This window comes from Hemiscyllium ocellatum, chromosome 32 (genome assembly GCF_020745735.1).
Source record: "Hemiscyllium ocellatum isolate sHemOce1 chromosome 32, sHemOce1.pat.X.cur, whole genome shotgun sequence".
NCBI classification, from domain to species: domain Eukaryota; kingdom Metazoa; phylum Chordata; class Chondrichthyes; order Orectolobiformes; family Hemiscylliidae; genus Hemiscyllium; species Hemiscyllium ocellatum.
The window spans coordinates 17,167,030-17,188,442 of NC_083432.1; the positions used below are offsets into that span (position 1 = coordinate 17,167,030).

The 21,413-nt window shown below is 40.8% G+C and overlaps 1 protein-coding gene across 1 annotated transcript in view; it reads right to left on the reverse strand.

Moving 5' to 3' along the window:
* Window positions 1-21,413, reverse strand: part of LOC132830935 (uncharacterized) — a 137,734-nt gene that overhangs the window by 5,682 nt on the left and 110,639 nt on the right. The window contains exons 6-8 of the mRNA XM_060848898.1: window positions 10,915-10,988; window positions 10,735-10,795; window positions 10,375-10,532 (exon numbers count right to left, since the gene is read on the reverse strand). Of these exons, the coding sequence (XP_060704881.1) occupies window positions 10,375-10,532; window positions 10,735-10,795; window positions 10,915-10,988 (293 nt within the window). The remainder of the gene's footprint in view (window positions 1-10,374; window positions 10,533-10,734; window positions 10,796-10,914; window positions 10,989-21,413) is intronic.

Genomic DNA, 21,413 nt, shown 5'->3' on the forward strand with positions numbered 1-21,413 from the left:
CAGGTGAGGTGCCGGAAGACTGGAGGTTGGTGAATGTGATGTCACTATTTAAGAAAGATGATAAGAAAAAGCCAGGGAACTATAGACCAGTGAGACTGACGTCAGTGGTGGGCAAGTAGCTGCAAGGAAACCTGAAGGACAGAATTTACATGTATTTGGAAAGGCAAGGACTGATTAAGGATATTCAACAGATGGACCAATGGGCTGAGGAGTGGCAAATGGAGTTTAATTTAGATAAATGTGAGGTGCTGCATTTTGAAAAAGCAAATCAGAACAGGACTTACACACTTAATGGTAAGGTCGTAGGGAGTGTAGCTGAATGAAGAGACTTGGAGTGCAGGTTCATAGATCCTTGAAAGTAGAGTTACAGGTAGATAGGATAGTGAAGAAGACATTTGGTATGCTTTCCTTTATTCGTCAGAGTATTGAGTACAGGAGTTGGGAGGTCATGTTGTGGCTGTACAGGATGTTGGTTAGGCCGCTTTTGGAATATTGGATGCAATTCTGGTCTCGTTTCTATTGGAAGGATGTTGTGAAACGTGAAAGGGTTCAGAAACGATTTACAAGGATGTTGCCAGGGTTGGAAGATTTGAGCTACAGGGAGAGGCCGAATAGGCTAGGCTGTTTTCCCTGGAGCCTTGGAGGCTGAAGGGTGACCTTGTAGAGGTTTATAAATCCATGAGGCGTATGGATAGGATAAATAGACAAGGTCTTTTCCTTGGAGTGGGAGAGTCCAGAACTATAGGGCAGTGGTTCAGGGTGAGAGGGGAAAGATATAAAAGGGACCTAAAGAGCAACCTTTTCATGCAAAGGGTTGTACGTGTATGGAATGAGCTGCCAGAGGAGGTGGTGAAGGCTGATACAATTACAGCATTTAAAAGGTGTCTGGATGGTTGTATGAATAGGAAGGGTTTGGAGGGATATGGGCCAAGTGCTGGCAAATGGGAGTAACTTAGGTTAGGATACCTGGTTGACATGGATGAGTTGGACGGAAGGGTCTGTTTCCGTGCTGTACGTTTCTATGATTCTATAACTACCAGCCAGATCTCTCTGACCATTGGGATTCATGACAGCCCATAAATCTACAGCCATGCGCAGACAACAATTCACCAGGACAAAAGACACAATACCATTATGTGCAAGACTGACGTAATTTACAGAATTCCATGCAAAGCTTGAATGAAACACTAAATAAGGTAAACAGGCATCCAATTAGCAATCCAAATCCATGAATACCAGCTAACAATAAATGCCACGACCAGCTGTTCCTAGTAGCTATACATACATGACGACAAGGACACCAAATTCACCTGGGACATCACAACCATCATAGGACAAGCTAAACATAGGACAGCCAGAGAATTTCTAGAGGCATGGCACTCAGCCACGGACTCCATCAACAAACACATAGACCTACACCCAATATACTGGTCACTACAACAAGCAACTGGAACTGGCATCCGGAAGCAACAGGAATGGAACCAAATAAATTCCATAAAACACAGTACAGCAGTGCTTCACAGGTGGCTCCAAAACACTGAAGATGTCATCTAGACAGAGGACAAAACATCTGCAAATCAACTTCCCAGCTCGGCAAATATACCCACAACCACGACAACCAGTACCCGAATTACAAATCTTTACACAAATCTTTGTTTCCTATCTTGTAACTAATTCTCTATCCAGCTCAATGTGCAGTACTCCCATTGTGGCCTTTGTTGATTGCCTTCTGAAAGTTCAAATAAACTACATCCACTGGTTGCCCCTCTTTAACTCTGCAAATTACATCCTCGAAGAATTCCAGTAGAGTTAACAAATGTAATTTCCCTTCCATAAATCTATTTTCCTTTCGTAATTCTATTCTGATTCTGTCCAATCGTACTGTTTTCCAAATGCTCAGCTCTTAAATCTTTTATAATGGACTCAAGCATGATCCTTACTACTGTCAGGCTGACTGGTCTATAAATCTCGGTCTTCTCTCTGTCTCCCTTTTTCAATAGAAGTGTTACATTCACTACCCTCCAATGCGTAGAACTGTTCCAGGATCTGTACAACCTTGCAAAGTAATCACCAATGCATCCATTATTTCTAGGGCAACTTTATTTCAAAGATGTAGGTGATCAGGCCCTGGGGATTTATCACTCTTGAATCCCATCAATTAGATGGCTTTTAGTTGAGGGTTGGATAGACCCATTTGCTGCAAGCTGACTGTGCCCCTCACGTCCCTCTGTCAGTGATGTCCAACCTTAGATAAAAAGACTTAACCTCTCACCATTGAATCTCCAAAGACTGAGGCTAACTGGCCAGCAGCTTTTGCAAGGCAGGACTTCAATTTGTTTTTTCTTCCTTTTTTTCTTTTTTCTTTTTTTTGAGGGGGAAATAAATCTCCTTTTTTTTCAGGTGTGAGACACAGTGAAAGACACAAAGTGTACAAATCTTTATTCAAAGGCAGGACTTCAACACTGAGGGCTGCAATTCACTGGGAAGTTTGCTGGTTAGCTCCTGACAAGCTGATTGGAGCTTGAGCAGATGAGTTTTCTAACTGGTGCTGCTGGTGAGTCAGTCACCACTGAATATGCCTGCCCCTTAGCTGTAAAATGGAAAATTTGAGCCTTACATTTTAATTAATTGAGAACTTGGGAATGAGGAAAGAAATATCGGAAATTAGTTTGAGGGCGAACAAATATTTTGCATCAGTATTTACCAAAGAGGCAGTTTATTGAGTAAGAGACAAATTCTGAAATTGTTAAAAGTGAGATATTGTTAAACAAGTGTAGAGTAAGGATCTGGGTCCAAGATTCTCACAGAAATGGATGAAGAGAAAGTCCCATCCCAATGAGAACAACCTCGTTGGCATAAACCTACCTGGTCACCTTGCCTTCCTTGGTCCCTGACCAAGTGACAGCCAGATCTGTCAAACCAACTTGGCGTCGAGTAGGGAACATTAACTCTGCACCCACACCTTCCCCCTCACCTCTGTCTGAGGCCTCAAAGGATCCTTTCACATGCGATAAAAGTTTACCTGTACATCCACACATGTCATCTACCGTGTCCATTGCTCTTGATGCGGTCTCCTGCACATTTGGGAGAAAGGACGCCAACTTGTGGAATGTTTCAGAGAATATCTCTGGGACACACGCACTAAGCAATTCCACCTCCCTGTAGCTGAACTCTTTAATTCCTTCTCTGGCTCCACCAAGTACATGCATTTCCTGGGCCTCCTCCACCACCAAACTTGAGCCACCTGACACCTGAAAGAAGAACACCTCATCTTCCGCCTTGGGACCCTCCAACAAAATGGGATCAATATGGATTTCTCCAGATTCCTCATTTCCACTCTCCCCACCTTGTCCTGATCCAACCTTCCAACTCGGCACTGCCCTCTTGAATTGTCCTACCTGTCCACTTTTCTTCCCATCTATCCGCTCCACCCTCCTCTCTGACCTATCAATTTCACCCACCTTCATCTATCACATTCCCAGCTATCTTCCCCTCAGCCCCACCCCACCTCCCATTTATCTCTCAGCCCCCTTGAGCCATCCCTTTATTCCTGATGAAGGGCTTATGACCAAAACGTCGATTCTCCTGCTCCTTAGATGCTGCCTGACTAGCTGTGCTTTTTCAGCACCACACTCTCTGACCTTTATAGAATTACACTGTTATAGCAGGAAACCGAATTTTCAGGCAACAACCGCTTCATTGTTTTTGTTGTACACAGCCTTTTTGTTTAAATGCATGGTCCCTTTACATTCTTTGTATTTGTGCATATCACTTTAAACAGTAACTTTAAATGACCAGCCTGCGCTTCCAGCTTGCTGTGCAGCTACACAGTTTAGAGGCAGCATTATTTCTAACTGAACCAATCCTCATGATTCCTCCACTTGGGCAATCGCCCTATTCATATCTGTTCATTATGGCTTACTTTGTGTTAATTCCCATTTGTTTCAGCCTGCCATCAAAACTTTTCTAAAAATGCCGATATTATTTTTGTTTCATGATAACTCTTGCAGGCCATTCCATTTCATATCTTCACACCCTTCTGTGTAAAATAAAGTTGCTCCAGGTGATACAAAGATTGGTGGAGTAGCAGAAAGCATAGGGGACTGTCAAAGAATACAGAATAATATAGATAGACAGGAGAGTTGGGTGGAGAAATGGCAAATGGAGTTCAATCCAGGCAAATGTGAAGTGATACATTTTTGGAAGTCTAATTCTAGAGCCAACTATACTGTAAATGGATGAGTCTTGGGTAAAGTTGATGAGTAGAGAGATCTGGGAGTTCAAGTTCATTGCACCCTGAAGATGGATTGAGTGGTCAAGAAGTCAAGAAGGTAAGCTTGCCTTCATTGGATGGAGTATTGAATATAAGAGCTGGCAGGTCATGTTAAAATTGTACAAGACATTGGTTCAGCCGCATTTAGAAAACTGTGTACAGTTGTGGTCGCCACATCATCAAAAGGATGTGGACGTTTGAAGAGGGTGCAGAGAAGTTTTACGAGGATGTTGCCCGGTATGGAAGGTACTAGCTATAAAGAGATGTTGATTGGGTTAAGATTATTTTCATTGGAAAAAAGGAGATTGAGGGGGGAACCCTGACTGAGGTCTACAAAATCATGAAGGGAATAGACAAGGTGGATAGAGATAAGCTTTTTCCCAGGGTGAGGGATTCAAGAACGAGAGGTTGTGTGTTCAAGGTGAGAGGTGAAAAATACTGTACGCAGAGGATGGTAGCAATACTTTACACGTGTAGCCAGCAGAGGTAGTAGAGGCAGGCACGATAGATTCATTTAAGGTACATCTGGACAGATGCATGAGTAGGGGAGCAGAGGAATATGGATGCTTAGGAACTGGATGTTAGGTTTAGACAGTGGATTTGGATTGGCTCAGGCTTGGAGGGCCAAAGGGCCTGTTCCTGGGCTGTAAATTTTCTTTGTTCTTTGTGTCAGTCCTAAATCTCTTATATTTAATCTTACATCAATTCTACATCTTTCAATTACTGGAAGCAGTCTGTTTCTATCTAATCTGACTGTTTGAATGGTAAATGTCTCAGACTCAATTGTTCTTTGCACAGCATCCCAGTGAATCTGTAGTGTGGCTGTACTGTGGAGTCCAACATTGTATCCCAGCAGTGGATTACCTATGGTGTTATTTGGGTTTATCATTGTATCTTGAATTTTATACCCTTGAGCCATTTATAGCCTGACCCAATTGAGGTGCTACTTTTATGTCTTGTGATCTTGAGCCTCCAAATCTGTCTCCTCTCTCACTTGACCTGGCCTTCACCTTTCTAAATACAATTACCTTTTTTAAAGCAAAATGTGCCACCTCACGTTTTCTGATACTAATTTTTAGCTGTCCTTGTTAACCTTTCTGCCATGTTTTTACTGTTCTCCTGAAACTTCTTTGGCTCTCAAATTACTTACAACGCCTCCTATTTCAGTGTTACCTGCAAATATGGACACCACTATCTCTATCCTATATTGAAAAACATTAATTCTCAGATACAATGAACACAAGCAGTCACATCACAGAACCCAACGAGATACTGCAAGAGACTAATTGATTAGTGGTATTAATTGGATAGCACTCTCAAAAGATCAGGATGGGCAGGATGGACTACGTGGACTTGTTCTTGACATACGATCCTTCTTCTAAACACTATATGAAACTGACATTACCGACTTTGTGTTTTCTTTCTCTTTATCAGTACTTTCTCTTTATCTTACTCTAACTTTTTACCTCTCCCTCATACTCTTCTTCAGTACCTTCCTTTGTGTCATCTTACAAGGCTTTCTGAAAATCCATTTAAATTACATTTGCTGTATTTCTTCATCGACCAAGTTTGAGGCCTTCAGATGTTAGCAGGATCCAGGAGTTAGGACATGTGTTATTTATTGCAATATTCAAGAACCCAAACACACCTTCCAGATGAAGCCGCAGTTTATCTGCACTTCACTCAGTCTAGTCTACTGTAGTTACTGGTCACAATGTGGTCTCCTCTACACTGGGTGAATGGAGAGAAAACTGGGTGACCACTTTGCAGAACATCCCTGAGCTTCCCATTGCCTGCCACTTCAACACACTAATCAGGCCAACATTTCTGTCTCAGGCTTCCCCATACATGACCTGCTATTGCACACAATCCATTGTTAGTCACTAATAGTCCCCATTAGCAGCCATTCATTCTGCTAGGCTGACTGCTATCCACTCCTTTGTCTGTCCAACTTCTCTTCTCTCTTTCTGGGCTCTATATACACCTGTTGTTTATTCCTTACCCTCTCCTTCCATCCATATTTTTCTGCATAAAAGCAACTTTTTCTTATCTATCATCAGTTCTGAAGAAAGGTAAGTGACCAGAAACATTAACTCTAACATCTCTCCACAGATGCTGCCAGACCTGTTGAGTTTTTCCAAAAAATGAATCATCGTAGGCTAATCTGACTATACCCAAGGTGTTTGCAACAGTTTCTATCTTGACTGGCTATTAAGTAGAATTCAAAGTTTTGGAGAAGATTTGTAGCTCGGGTGCTCGTTGTTGTGATTCTGTTCACTGAGCTGGGAATTTGTGTTGTAGATGTTTCGTACCCTGTCTAGGTGACATCCTCAGCGCTTGGGAGCCTCCTGTGAAGCGCTTCTGTGACATTTCCTCCGGCATTTATCGTGATTTGTATCTGCCGCTTCCGGTTGTCAGTTCCGGCTGTCCGCTGCAGTGGCCGGTATATTGGGTCCAGGTCGATGTGCTTATTGATTGAATCTGTGATGAGTGCCATGCCTCTAGAAATTCCCTGGTTGTTCTCTGTTTGGCTTGTCCTAAATGGTAGTGTTGTCCAGTCGAACTCTTGTTGCTTGACAAGCAACATGAGTTCGACTGGGACAACACTACTATTATAGGACAAGCCAAACAGAGAACAGCCAAGGAATTCTTAGAGGCATGGCACTCATCACAGATTCAATCAATAAGCACATCGACCTGGACCCAATATACCGGCCACTGCAGCGGACAGCCGGAACTGACAACCGGAAGCGGCAGATACAAATCACGATAAATGTCGGAGGAAATGTCACAGAAGCGCTTCACAGGAGGCTCCCAAGTGCTGAGGATGTCACCTAGAGAGGGGACGAAACGTCTACCACACAAATTCCCAGCTCGGCGAACAGAACCACAACATTAAGTAGAATTACTTATAGTAATTCTCAAACTGAAGAGCATTTTTATGCAACAAATAAGATTTCAGGACTAACTTTGCAAAGGTGTACAGTACTTATAATATTATTTAATTCCAACAATTTTACTGACTAACTTACCTTCACTTTCCTGACTAATACACCCTTCAAACATAAACTGGCTCAACACTTGTAAAATTACCTATTCATCTGCCTTGTTTGTTGATAACTTTTAATGATTTTGATTTGTCCAATCTATTTATTTGCTGTCAGTATAGAAAGGGAGCTCATAAACCTGCAAATAAATATGGATATGTGTTGTTCTCGAAGACTGGCACAAGAGATATCAATTTTGCAGTAGTAGACCCTGAATCCAATCTGCGCAGGACCTGATCTCACTGTCAAATATGTGGATCCTTTTTTTGGTGTTCCTGGTAGATTCTTAAAACAGATTTAAAAATCGCACAACACCAGGTTATAGTCCAACAGGTTTATTTGGAAGTACTAGCTTTCAGAGTGCTGCTCCTTCATCAGGTGGCTGTGGAGCAGGATCATAAGGCATAGAATTAATAGCAAAAGATTACAGTGTCATTCAACTAAATCCTAGAACTTCTTTTAAGTCACATTCTTGAGAACTTACATATTGCATATTTATGAACTGAAACCTGCAACCTACTCCAAAAGATGAACAACTTAAAAGCAATCTAGGTTTGTTCAATATATCATTTCAGTTGCATGACACTGTAATCTTTTGCTGTAAATTCTGTGTCTTATGATCTTGCTCCACAGCTACTTGATGAAGGAGCAGCACTTCAAAAGCTAGTGCTTCCAAATAAACCTATTGGACTATAACCTAGTGTTGTGTGACTTTTAAATTTGTCCACCCCAGTCCAACACTGGCTCCTCCACATCATGACTATCTTAAAACAGGTGGCAGCCCTTAAATATGTAAATTCCTGATGAAGGGCTCTGGCCCGAAACGTCGAATTTCCTGTTCCTTGGATGCTGCCTGACCTGCTGTGCTTTGACCAGCAACACATTTTCAGCCACACTTTAAACAAGGTCCCCTTCAGAAAAGTCAATGATGAACAGGAAAGGTGCAGGGTTTGTAATGCTCAGCAATCTTCAACAGGCTGAGTTGTCACAGAGTCACAGAGATATGCAGCATGGAAACAGACCCTTTGGTCCAACCTGTCCATGCCGACCAGATAACTAAAGGTGAGAAATATAAACTAAAGTTGTGAAAATAAACAATCCTACGGAGGCACTGCTCCAACACTTCATAGTGAAACATACTTTGCTGTGAGACTGACTATATAAATCTGAAATTTTTGCTATACTCAGCTGTTTTTGAAGGCTGACAGCTAATGCCAGGCATGTCTGTGCATCACAAGAATCATTTTCCATTCTTAAGCCTGTTAGCTCAGACACAACTGAGTTTAATTCCAATCTGGGGACTGATCCTTATAAAAACTCACTCACATTTCCTGCATCAAGGAGGCAGTTATCCTGGCTAGATAAATAATACATATTTTCTAAGCAATCTATTCAGAGATGTTATGACACACCTCTAGAGCAGGTCCAACTTGAATGTAATAGCAATGAGCCTATCTTCTGAACTGAAAGTGCTACATTCAACAGCTAATTAGCTAATTAGAGGAGGGATGATGAACTTGAGGATCAATGGATGTTAGCTCCAGAGTATAATTCTTTCTGCAGTACTTCAACAAATATTCTTAGTCCTAACGTCAGAACTTCACTTCCTCTTCAGTGCATTGAAATTATATTTATACTTTCCACTCCTATAGCATCTCTACATGACACTGTTGATATAATATTCTTAAGACATGCTGTTCTGGTGTTCTTCTCATTCAAAGATCCATTTCCTTTCTCCTCTCTGTCTTTGCTTTGCATGACTCCTCCATTGGTTCATTAGTCCCATCACTTCTGAGACCATTAACCTGTGCCTTCATTATCTCTTGTCTCAACTTCTTCAGTGTTTATCTTGCTAGCATCACTTAGTCCATCTTATAATTTATAAAAAGACCACTCATTGTCATGTCAACCCACTCTCACAATTTTATCGGCTCTATGTATTCCATCATTTACTGAAGTCCTTGACTTTTTTATAAACCCTTCATGCCCTTGTGGTAAATGACTTTATCACCACCTGTACAGACATCCCACTTCACACAATATCTCCATTGCATATTTTCTCCATTCTGTTATGCTGTAATAAGCAACATATGTCCTAAATTCTCAAGGTCCTTCCACCATTCACAAGGCATAAATCATAAGTGTGATGGAATACTTGTGTGGATGCGTTCAATTGCAGCAACAGTCAAGAAACTTGATGCCTTTCGGACAAAGTAACCTGCTTGAAGACCATCTTATTCACCAACTTAACATTCACACCCTCCACCAGTGTTGCAGTGTGAAGCAGTCTGGATAATCCACAACCTCTGTGACTTTGAGCAATGAGGGAAACAACCGGTTTCCCTTCCCCTGCAAGTTACTCCCCATGTCAAGCTGTATGGAAATGTATAACATTCTTTGCTGTTGCTGAATTAAAATCCTGGAACTCCTTGCTTATGATCACAGTATAGGGAGTGCTTACACCACATGGACTACAGTCAAACAAAGTGGTAGCTGTCAACCATCTTCTCAAAGGCACTTATAGGGAGCAAATGAAGCCAGCCTTGCCAGTGATGACCACAGCATAACTATGAATCAAAAAGTGTTAGTTCTAATGGGGTAGAATTTAAGCTTAACATCTGGGCTTAAAACTGCATTATGGATCAGTTGCCCATTGCAGAAGTGCCTGATCTTCATTTCCACTAAAAAGGATGGAAATGAAAATTAGGTGTTTTCTGTAAGAGGCCAAAGATTTGCAAGCATAAGGTGGCTGGGATAAAACTTACCTCAATATCTCTCCTCAAATTTCCCTCCTGAAATCAATATGCTTTTTAATTCAATCATCTTCATTTACCTGCCAATTCCTACTTGTCATTTAGATTTTCCCCTCACATTGTACAAATGCTGCTTTTTGGTTTGATTTACTTGAGGTTTTTGATTATATTTCAGCTTTATAACTAATATCTAATAGCGAATGCACTAAATGTAATATCAGAGAAAGAAATGCAGGATTAAATTAGTTTTTTTGCTAATACTTGTTATTAAACTGACACCGTCTGTAAATTCTCAGTTTACCTCACATTTGCTCTGCTAAATACTTCCTCTTCTTCTGAGGAATCTTTATAATGTGATCCATGACCCATTGATTTCTTACGAACTGAATCCAGAGGCTGATACAAATCTTGAAGCCAAAGTGGTTTTGGAAGCTCTATATCCTCATCCAACAGGGGTGCCTGATAAATAGTGCAATATTTTCATATTGATTAGGTAACAGTGAGTAATAGATTAAAAAATTCTAGAGCAGTATATTGCTCAAAATAAATTTTATTGAAGATATTGATGCAGTGGAATTAATGCCCTATGCATCATCTTTCCACTGAAATTAATGCATATAAATATAAATAATCAGTGCCTTTCTTTCAGTTGGGATGTTACCTTCTGTGCATCTTTAGTTGAACTCTTCCCAGTTATTCGCTCTGTCATTTTCTTCAGAGGGCTGTGTGCAAAATACACATAGAACTGTTGACATTTGTGAGCTTACATAAAAAGACAGAGGTTACAAAAACCAGACAGAAACATTACATTTGACTACTTATTTGTAAACAGAATATTTACCTCTTGTATGGCTTTTTACAACCAGCTTCTCCTGAAGCGTTAGGTGTCTTTGATTCTGACCTTTGAGAGCAAATCTATTATCAAGAATAAAAAAAAGGACAATTTTGCCATAAATTAACAAAACAAAGAACAAGTGGCTTCAGAACAGAATTTTATCTAAAAAAAACTCCAACTGCAAAATTGAAAATGAATAACAACTTTTGAATGCCATCACGTTAGAGTTGAGACTTTTTAAAACAGGATGAACTCAATAGGCATGTTATCACAGAAACTTACATTTAAGCAAAGAGCATTTGTAGGTTTGATATGAAACTTGAATCCTAAAACTTTTTAATGGAACAAGTGTTAGAAAGCTATATTTTTTCAAGGATGCTGAACTTAAAACAGTAACATTTGAGGGATTTTTCTATTCCTTAGCATTCATATTCTGTTACAATAAATAAATAACAAGGCCAGACTTTTGTATTTCTAGATCTGTTTTACACATTGACAGTTCCATGCAGCTTTTTCTGAAGTGAGAGATTTTTATTATGTTAATGTCTTTGAAGAAGAATAAAAATAGAAATCCTGTATGTATAGAACTCTCTGTTGCAATAAGGATACCAACTTTACTGCTAAGATTTTGTGGATCCCTATTAATCTAGGGATATTGGGCGTGGAAAATTATCTTAATTTGTATGTCTATATGCAGCCATAACATCCTCTGTGCTCAATATGCAATATCTGCTCCTGCTCTGTCATTTTCTCCATCAATACTGCAAAAATGTAAAATATGGCTGTGTATATATTTCATGAACCCAATTGTTCATTTTGCATGATATATCTGTTTAGTTTTCCATCTGATTTACATTATACTAATTTTTTCCCCAATATTTTAAAGTCACACATCTGTAACTGTTTATATTTGTGCTTTCCAATCATGTAATAAATGATGATTCATCTTCTGGTTGTGTCTTAATTCTTGCAAATTTGGGGACCAAATCTTATTCTAACCAATTATGTTCAATAATTTGTTGATTCCACCCCATTCTGCACTCGTCTCTTCCTGGCCAGTCCTGAATTTTGGATCTGTCCCCAGTGTTGTACATTTCCTTTGATTCCTGGTCTGCCAATGGGGTTGACAACTCTAGCTGAGTGTATTCCTGGCTACTGCTCAGGCAAATGGTCACTCATCACATTCATCTTCATGGTTCACAATCTTCCTACACCAAATGGAAAGCAAACAGGTTCTTTAACACTCAATTAGGGGATTATTTTCTGCCAAATCATCCTTCTTCCCAAATTAGTAACTGAAATTTTTCCAAGAAAGTTGGATAATGCCCCTGTTATTTGCTGTTGGCCTTCAATTCGTAGAGAGTACAGAATAATCTTGAAGGATTGGCCATCTATCTTGTAATCTACTCTTCTCCAGATCTTAACCTTGATTAAATTATCCTGGTTTGTTATTCTGTCCATCTTTTCTGATTGTGTTTCTCCTCCTAGCCACTTCCAAGCAACTATACTCTTCTTCACTGGGACTGGGATTGGTTCAAGAATATTGCTGTGTTACCTTCATTTACAAGGCTAGGGCATGTTCTTTAATCTTGGACCTAGTTCATCACTATGCCTGTAGAAAGACTGTCATTTCAGTCCTCCACTTGCCCTGTTTTAAAAAAACAGATCTTTGACACCCCAAATTGTTTCCTAACTATGTCAAATCCACACAATATGCTACCACTTGATTTGGATTGAGTGCTCCTTCTCAACTATTCTTGATTCTTTGGCTTAGCCTTAATCAAACCTTACAACATTGGAACCCTCTCCCTCAGGCTAATGTCTGCCCTGCAATCATTATTGCTTCACTTCAGTGCCTTTTTCAAACACCGTTCCCTGAAAGCTACTGAGTGAATATTGGTCTGAATTTTTTTTTGGCCACATGTATGTTTCAATAAAATCTTTGTAGGAATTCGCACTATGAGACCCAACAAGATTTCTCATGGTATGTTACCAAGCATGCTTAATTACTGACTTTTCCATATGGCATCCCTCGTGTGCAATACTATCCCTTTCTTACTATGCACTATTCCTGGAGCAATTTGCCACTCACTGGAAATCTGCTGAAAGACTGGCTCCCTGGCACCCATGCCATATTTGTAAGTTTGCTGTGCACCCTGATAAGCAGTGGCACTGACATAGTATGAGGGAGAGAAAGAAATTAATTAAGGGCACTTTGGTGGCACAGTTGGCATCAAACTTGCACAAATGTTTACATTCATGTAAAGTTTAACTGTTTTGCCTTTATGTCTGTGCTGTTGAGTCTGTCTATAGCCTTGAACACAACTGTGCCAGCATGATGCTTAACTTCATATCCACAAAGGATGTACCACAGATTGATGTCTGTGATGCAGAATGTGCAAACAAGGTGAACAATACATATACAAGGCAATATATTTCACTGACACCATTGTATCTTATCCTATGACATCCCTACTTTTTCCCCTTGGCCTATATTTCAAAGATATTGATGTGAATGAGGTTGTCACTCATGTCTATACAAGGGAGATACTTATTAAACAGGGAACAAAAGCATTAGGATGGCCAGGGACAAGGAACCCCGGAGGTCCATGCCCTGAACATTACATGGTTCTGAGTCTAATGTTTCTTCCCTTTAAACAGCCTCACATTGATGGGTCATATAGCCCCTGCCTCAAAGTCATGCCAATTATCCATTTTCTTTCTCATTGCTTACTTTTGATATCCATCACAACTCTGGAATGTGACAGTAAGTGCTTTACAGCCAGTGGATTCTAACCTCTGTGTATTGGTGAGGCTCTGGACATCCAGATATCCTTTGTGGTAGCCCTTCCTGTGAACCTCACTGGCTTTACACCTCCCAAGTCCCCATCCAGCCCATCCACATGGGCCTGCACATACCCTCCAGTCCTTGGCATACTAGGAGAACGTGCCAAGTGTTGTCATACACTGTTTTCCATCCTTCCACACGACACCATTTCCAGTCATGTTTTATTATATGTTCCCCTTGCTCAGATACTGTTGCCTCTCTTTACAGTTGAAGTCCCAAGTCTGCAGTCCCCAGTCCTGAAGATAAAGTTTCCGAATCTGCTTCCCAGGGCAGCAGCCATGACCCTTTGTTACTCCATCTCCCTTTCTTCTTAGTTTTTTGTGGATGGTCCATCCCCTTGTGTGATTTTGTTGAGAGCCTCAAATAGGAAGTGCCCAGACCGCTGACTAATGCCTCTACATCTCTCTGGCTGTGTTAGCCTTGGCCCCTAGACTGGCTACTATAGACTAAAAACCACCATCATGACTGCAGAAGCATGGACTGCTGGACCGAAAACACCTGAGTGGGGCCAAAGACCTGGACTGGTATCGGAGGTGACTTTGACCTACTGTACTGGGAATCCCTAACTGAAGGTTGCCTCCATGATCTTCATTGAAAATACCTTCCGTAAGACTCTGAAAAATGCTGCTTGCTTGCTGCAAATGCAGCTTGTTTGCAGCTTAAACTGCTAGCACATGGATTTATGTAGCATGCTACCAAACAGCAAGACATTTGCCCCCAAACTGAAGACTGCTGACCAGCAAGACAAGCTGCCTGGTTATCTGATCATGCTAATTGGCATGGCTTGGTAAGGCCTGGATGCTGCAAGTATGCATGTAGGTGTTAAAAGAATGAGCTCTAAGAGAGCAAGGCAGCAGCCCTGAGATGCAACCTGGTCCATTTACTGAGCTGGTGAGCGTCCATGTGCACAAAGTGTCCTCGTAGCAGACTTCCGATGCTAGCTGCTGGTGTGCCCTGCAATGCAACTATATTTCCTGAGTGCCCTGCAATTGGAAAGATGCCACGATAGTCATGAGAGGTTGACAAATATAGATACCAATGTCTGTGTATGAGGGGTTCTTGTGGCTGGTACCTGTGGTTTATGCCCTGAGGTGCTGTTTAGTGATGAACAACATGGAGGCTCCTCACAGCCAGCCAAAAGCTCAAGTTGCCAGATACCTGCTCTGTCAAAATTTCTTGATGTCTAGCTTGTTTAATGCATTTGGGAAGGTAGAAAGCTGAATATTAATGAAGCAAGTTGTGCTGTTAATATAGATTAGAATAGAATCCTACAGAGCGGAAACAGGCCCTTTGGTCCAACAAGACCCTCTGAAGAGTAACCCACCCAGATACTCTTCAGAGCTATTAATAAGCTATAATTACATCTTAATTGGCAACCTACACTGTATAGCATTGCTTGGTAAAACCATACAAAATGCAGCAAGGCGCAGCAATGTTGATAGGTTTTGCTGACTTCTTGGAGAAAGTGTGGACTACAGATGCTGGAGTACCAGAGTTGAAAAATGTGCTGGAAAAACACAGCAGGCCAGGCACATCCGAGGAGCAGAAGAATCAACATTTCAGGCATTAAGATTCCTGAAGAAGGGCTTATGCTCAAAATGTTGATTCTCCTCCTCCTCGGATGCTGCCTGGCCTGCTGTGTTTTCTCAGCACGACATTTTGCTGACTTCTTGCCTGATTCTGCTATAAATCTTGCCATGACCTACATCACTTAGAGTTTTACAAGGTTCTACCCATTATTTTACTGCCAAATATGTTTGTATGTTCTTCATATTTGTGAATATGGAGGACTACAGTGATTCCGTAAACTAAAATATAAAAGAACTTTGAGCAGACTTGTTTTTAGCCCTTATGTTGGAATCTAGGGATTACTTTTCATGAAGTGGCAAGCTCTGGAGAGTATATGGCCCCTCATTTAGTTACATACAATTTAAAACAATGCAGCTGTGACGTTAGCAATGACTCTTAGGTAAATGAGGGTGGAGGAGCAACCAATGGTCCTCAGGGATTTCATTCATTGTGACTGGGGGAACAACATGAATTGGAGCCACGTGAGCCTGAATTCTGAGGCCAATTTATTGTGAACATGATAATTTCAGAAATTTGTATCATATATCCTTGACAAACAGCAGATGTTCAGTTAAGGAAACATTAATTAACCACTTAAGAAATTCTGCATCATATAGATCAGGTCAAGCTATCGATCAAAAAATTCAATACTTAGAGTTACAGACTCTGGTTGGACATTTTCTGAATTACTTTATTACGTGACTCCCTTTCGAGGGATTTTCCCAGCCCACAAGTTTTTCACTTTCTAAGACAACCTTGGAGAGTTGGAAACCATTTATCACTATGTGATATGAAGGAATTGGTTCCTTCCAAGAGCCAAATTGACTTCAAAGCAGTTTGTTTAATATTCGCACTGAAATCAAACACATGCCAAGGAATACACATCATCGAAACATTTAATGAGTTTGAGGAGAGAGCACAGATAAGACACAGAGCAGAGGTATAGCAAGCAGCTTTGCTGAGCAGTAAAACGGGAGTGGAGGGTTCAGAATTATGAAGCACTAAGAGTCAGTAATCCACATGGCCATACTATTTAGGGAGGTATGGTGGCACAGTGGTTAGCAATGCTACATCATAGCACCAGGAAACTGGGTTCAATTCCTGCCTCGGGCTACTGTCTGTTTGGAGTTTGCACATTTTCCCTGTGTTTGCGGGGGCTTTCCTCCGGGTGCTCTGGTTTCCTCCCACATTCCAAAAGATGCACAGATCAGGTGATTTGGCCATGCTAAATTGCCCATTGCGTTAGGTGCATTAGTCAGGGGAAAATGGGTCTGGTTGGGTTACACTTCGGAGGATCAGTGTGGACTTCTTGGGCCGAAGGGCCTGTTTCCGCACTTTATGGAATCTAATTATACAAATGAAAACAGAACATTTCAGATCTGCATTGAAAGTTGGCCTTTTATTTTCCTCCTTTTAATTCCTTTGAAATTCATGCATTAAAATGCAAACAAGCATGTGCAGATAGCAGGGGTAGACCAGTTAGACATAGCAAATAGTAGATCCATAAAATCACTAGTCTACTATCTGCAATAACTGGTCCTTCTGGTGGATCTTGCACCTCATCTTCTTCAAAGCTGTTGAATGCTGTAAACTATGGAATATTGCAAAAATCAGAATTCCTACGTTAGAAATTTCCAAATGTAAAAGTTCTGTCCCTTACAGCATTCTGCAGTCTAAAACAGTCAACAACCTCTCCTTGAAGTAAATAGCAGGCACCCCACTTGGCAGTTGGAAGTGTGGCTTTAGTAAGCCAACTGTTTGCTATGTGAAGCTTTAATCTTACATATTTGCCTTACACTATTACATTATTGGACATACAGGACAGAGTATTCCCAGGCACGAAATGACACGTGCATTGGCAAGAAAGTTGAGAAAATTGCATGAGATGGTCCGTGAATAGCTTCTTGATACAGAGACCAAACAGAATTATTTTCCAATCATATGCTGAACAGTGAGATGAGATTCTCACTAATGGGTACCAAGGGTCTACTTCCATGCATCAGCATGCACAAACATCTCATTATTAGTTAATCTTGCTTCTTTTCTACACCATTTCCCATTTTCCCACTCACTGGATAAATTAATCAGTGACAACACCAACATGGAAGTCAGAACAGTTAGTTGGTTATTCCAGCTCACTGGTTGCTCCATCTGACCTCCATCTTGGACACACATCATCAACACCTCCAGACACAGGCAGTGACAATGGGCAGTGATTGCATGTATTCCACAAGCATGGACATTGTCATCAAGCACGTGCCAGCCTCACTGCATTATCATGGCACATCTCTGGTCCACTTACATTGTGGTTTTGCACTTCAAAACTGCACATTGCAGTGCACCAGCACCTTCCATTGCATTCTTGTTGCTAGGACACTGTGTGTAAGGACAGGAACACCCATCTCATGGTTTGGTCCACGGTACTTCTTGGGGTACTGCTTGATCTCTTAAGTGGTCAGTCACTTTGCACCCGCTTGGATGCTCACTGTGTGTCTGCCTGTTTTTCTCTTTGCCTCGTCAGGTGGACCTTAAAGGCTCACAGTATTTCTGGCTTGCCTGGCTTTTTAACCCTGACATAACGTCAGGCAGCTTGCCATGCTGTCAACAGTGATCAGTCAAGGTTATGGACATATTAATGTATGGCACATGCTACATCAATTTTACACATGCACTAAGTGCCAGTAGCTTAACAGCAAACACATCATAGGCGCTTCAAGAAGATAATGGGAGCTACCCTTGCACTGCAGAGAAGATCATTAACACTTGTGCTGCATTGCTGGGCAATCCTCTCGATGGTGGGAATAGCATTGATCTGGGTGGTTTCCAGCATTCCCTCTAATTTTCCTTCTGGCTGTATGGGCCTCTGAGACCCCTGTGTTTCAACGACATCTGGAACCTGAAGTCAATGCTGTAATTGGTGTGCTGACATCGACTAAAGAATCTTGGAGGCGCTGTGCATGCTCATACCAGGCTGCAAGACCTGGTGTTGTGGTCTCCTACATTGGTCCTTAGGGAAGAGGACAGCACTCTGTTGAAACACCTCATCCACTGTGCCCTTCAGGTTCCTGTCCACAAAGTGAGGCACCAGTTTTTTTTCTGACATGTCTGAGACAAATGAAACAATTATGCAGAGCAGCTCCAGATGCCAGTGCCTCACCTGAAGTATGCTTGGGCTTTAAAAAGGATCTGGTGCTGGTTATCACAGGCGATTCTGGTAGTGACGAATACTTCCACCTTGCAGCAAATGGGAGAATATGACAAGCAGGGTGCAATGCGGACATGGTGCATAGCTAAATGAGGCAGATTTGGAATATAGTGTGAAATATCATATGGCCTTGCAGACAGAAACCCTCCAAAAAATTTGGTAGTCAATTACTGCTGAAATTCAGCCCATAAGAATCATGAGTCACGTTTGCAGTGTCTAACATGCAACGTGACAACTTTATTTCCACTTGAAAAGTTAATGTCTATTTCAGTGCCAGAATTTAGGCACAGGTGTGCTTGACTTTATGTCATGTGGTAGACACTTGTGATTTCATAAAACTGGAGACCTTCCTGCAAACATAAGGCAGCATGTTGTGTACATGTGCTCAAGGAATTGTATGAGTACAAATGATAATGCCCTGTATCGAAGTGAAATCATAAATGTGGAAAATGAGTCAGCCTGTACAGTTGCTGCCCATGGAAATGTTCATATGATAAAACTGAAGGCGCAATCTATTTTATGTAGCACTGCACAGCATATTGGCTTATTCTAGATTCCTCTTGTGGGTGAGTCTCGGAGCAGAGGAGATAATCTCAGCTACAGGGGTTGTCCATTTAAGGCAGAGGAAGTATTTTTTCTCTCTTACTGTCATGAATCTGTGAAATTCTTTCCTGCAGAAGGCTGTAGAAACTGAGTATACTCAAGGCTGATGTAGAAAAATACTTCATCGGAACAATGGTTATGGGGAAGAGGCTAGAAACTGGAATTGAGGATAATCACATCAGCAATGAACTCATTGAAGGGCAGAGCAGATGCAATGGGCTGAATAGCTTACTTCAGTTCCGATATCTTAGGGCCTATGGTCTTATGCCACCTGCAACTCCCGCAACTGCTATTGCAATGAGCTGATTTTGGGACATTAAATATTTGCTATCAGGAAAATTTCACGGTGAACCTTCATTTTACAACTTACAGTGGAATATTCCCACTTCCAGACTAAATCCAGAAGGGAAATCCAAGGCCTCCTAAGGTGAGAAAGGCAGTTAATTTGCCATTTTTAGGATTTTAGCTGGAATTAGTCCCTGGACCATGTTTCACACACCGGAAGATACCAGAGGCCATGGCAGTACTGGGACAATGCGCCTTGAACTGTCAAGGTGGAGAATTACTAATGGGAAAGATAAATACTGTATGTGGGGATTTATAGGTTTGGGATCACAGGGAGAGGGGATCAAGGATGAGAAGTGAGGGCAGTAGGATATATTTCAGTGATCATGCCCCGCTTTAGGCAAAACATTGATCACAAAATAGTACAGATCCAGAAACTTTCCCCTTTAAAAATTATAGTTTTATCTCATTTGTCAACCTACTGGGGATGCCACATTTTTCCTGACGTGCAGAGCTGCAGCAACTTGCCATGTTAACATTTCTGTCCTTAGCCTACTACAGCGCTCCATTAAACTCAATGCAAGTTGGAGGAAAATCACCTCATTTTCCACTTTGGCACTTTCCAACCTCTAAACTCCATATTGATCTTTACAACTTCAGAGTATGACCTCTGTACTCCATTTTTCTTGGAAGTGCAACCTTTAACAGCCATGTCTTATTAATTTTGCTCTCCGTAGAGTAGACCCATTTTCTCTTTTCTTACAGCTAACATTTACAGCTGTTTTGCATATCTATCTCTCTTTTAATACCACTGTCACTGCCTTTGTCTTTTGCTGTGGACATCCTCACAATCTATTCCACTTGCACTTCCTCTCCCTCAGTCTACAGCAGACTGCAGCCCTTGATTTTATCTAGCATATAAACCACCATCATCTAGCCTCTTTCAGTTCCAAAGAAGAGTCATCCTCGATTTGAAATGTTAATTCTGTTACTGTTTCTAAAGATGTTGCCAGATCTGTTGAGCTTCTTCACTACTTTCTGTTTTATCTTCAGCGGCTTACTCAGATACTTTAGAAGATGTTAAGATTTAACCATATAGTATGCAATTGACATTACACATAGACAATCATTGAATAGCATAAGTAAACAGGTTACATTCTTACAATACAACATTTAATATTCATTCTTTTCTTTGTGTCAGCTCATAAATGTTCATATTAAATTAATTTGATTACACAAAAATTTTAGGATCTGAACTTGCTTTTGGCTTTTTGACCCAGTTCTAAATTCAGTACTGCCCTCCAAACCTTTGATTTCTGTGATTCTGCTCCTCTTAAATTAGAAATTTGTGTTTTACTATCCTCCTATATGTAAAATCAAATTATAGATTTGTTCTGAATTGTCAAAATAGGTTTAATTTCATTATTCAGTGCTCTGGTGGAATTACATCACAGGAAATTGTGATGATGACTGTCAAGGCAAAATTAGTTATCATCAGTTTACAGAGATTATATTAAAACTTTTTAGGGTACTGGGCATATTGCACATGCGCATGTATTTCATAATTTCACATTCCCATTCAAAAAAACACACAGTAGCCAGGTATCCTGGCTCATGATCTTTATGCATGTACTTCCAGCTGAAAAGCAGGGTTCATCACATACCCTCTGAGGAATTCATTTCCATCTCATAATTTATTACTCTGTAAAGTGGAAGTGCTTGCTTTGGTGGTTATAAATATGAGCTACCAGGATGATCCCATTAATATTTGAGGAAATATTGTATAATTCAAGGTCTGAATGAAAAAAAAAGGTTTTGGGGATGTCTATCAATTTGTACAGAATATTAAGGTACTGTACAGATATAAGGAAACCCTGACTGAGTAATTTTCCTGGATGATTTATTTTTAACAGGTATGTATTTTTCAAATCATCTGCCAGGCAAGGAACAAAAGTAGGGATATTAAATATATTTAAAAAAAACAAAAGGTTACTA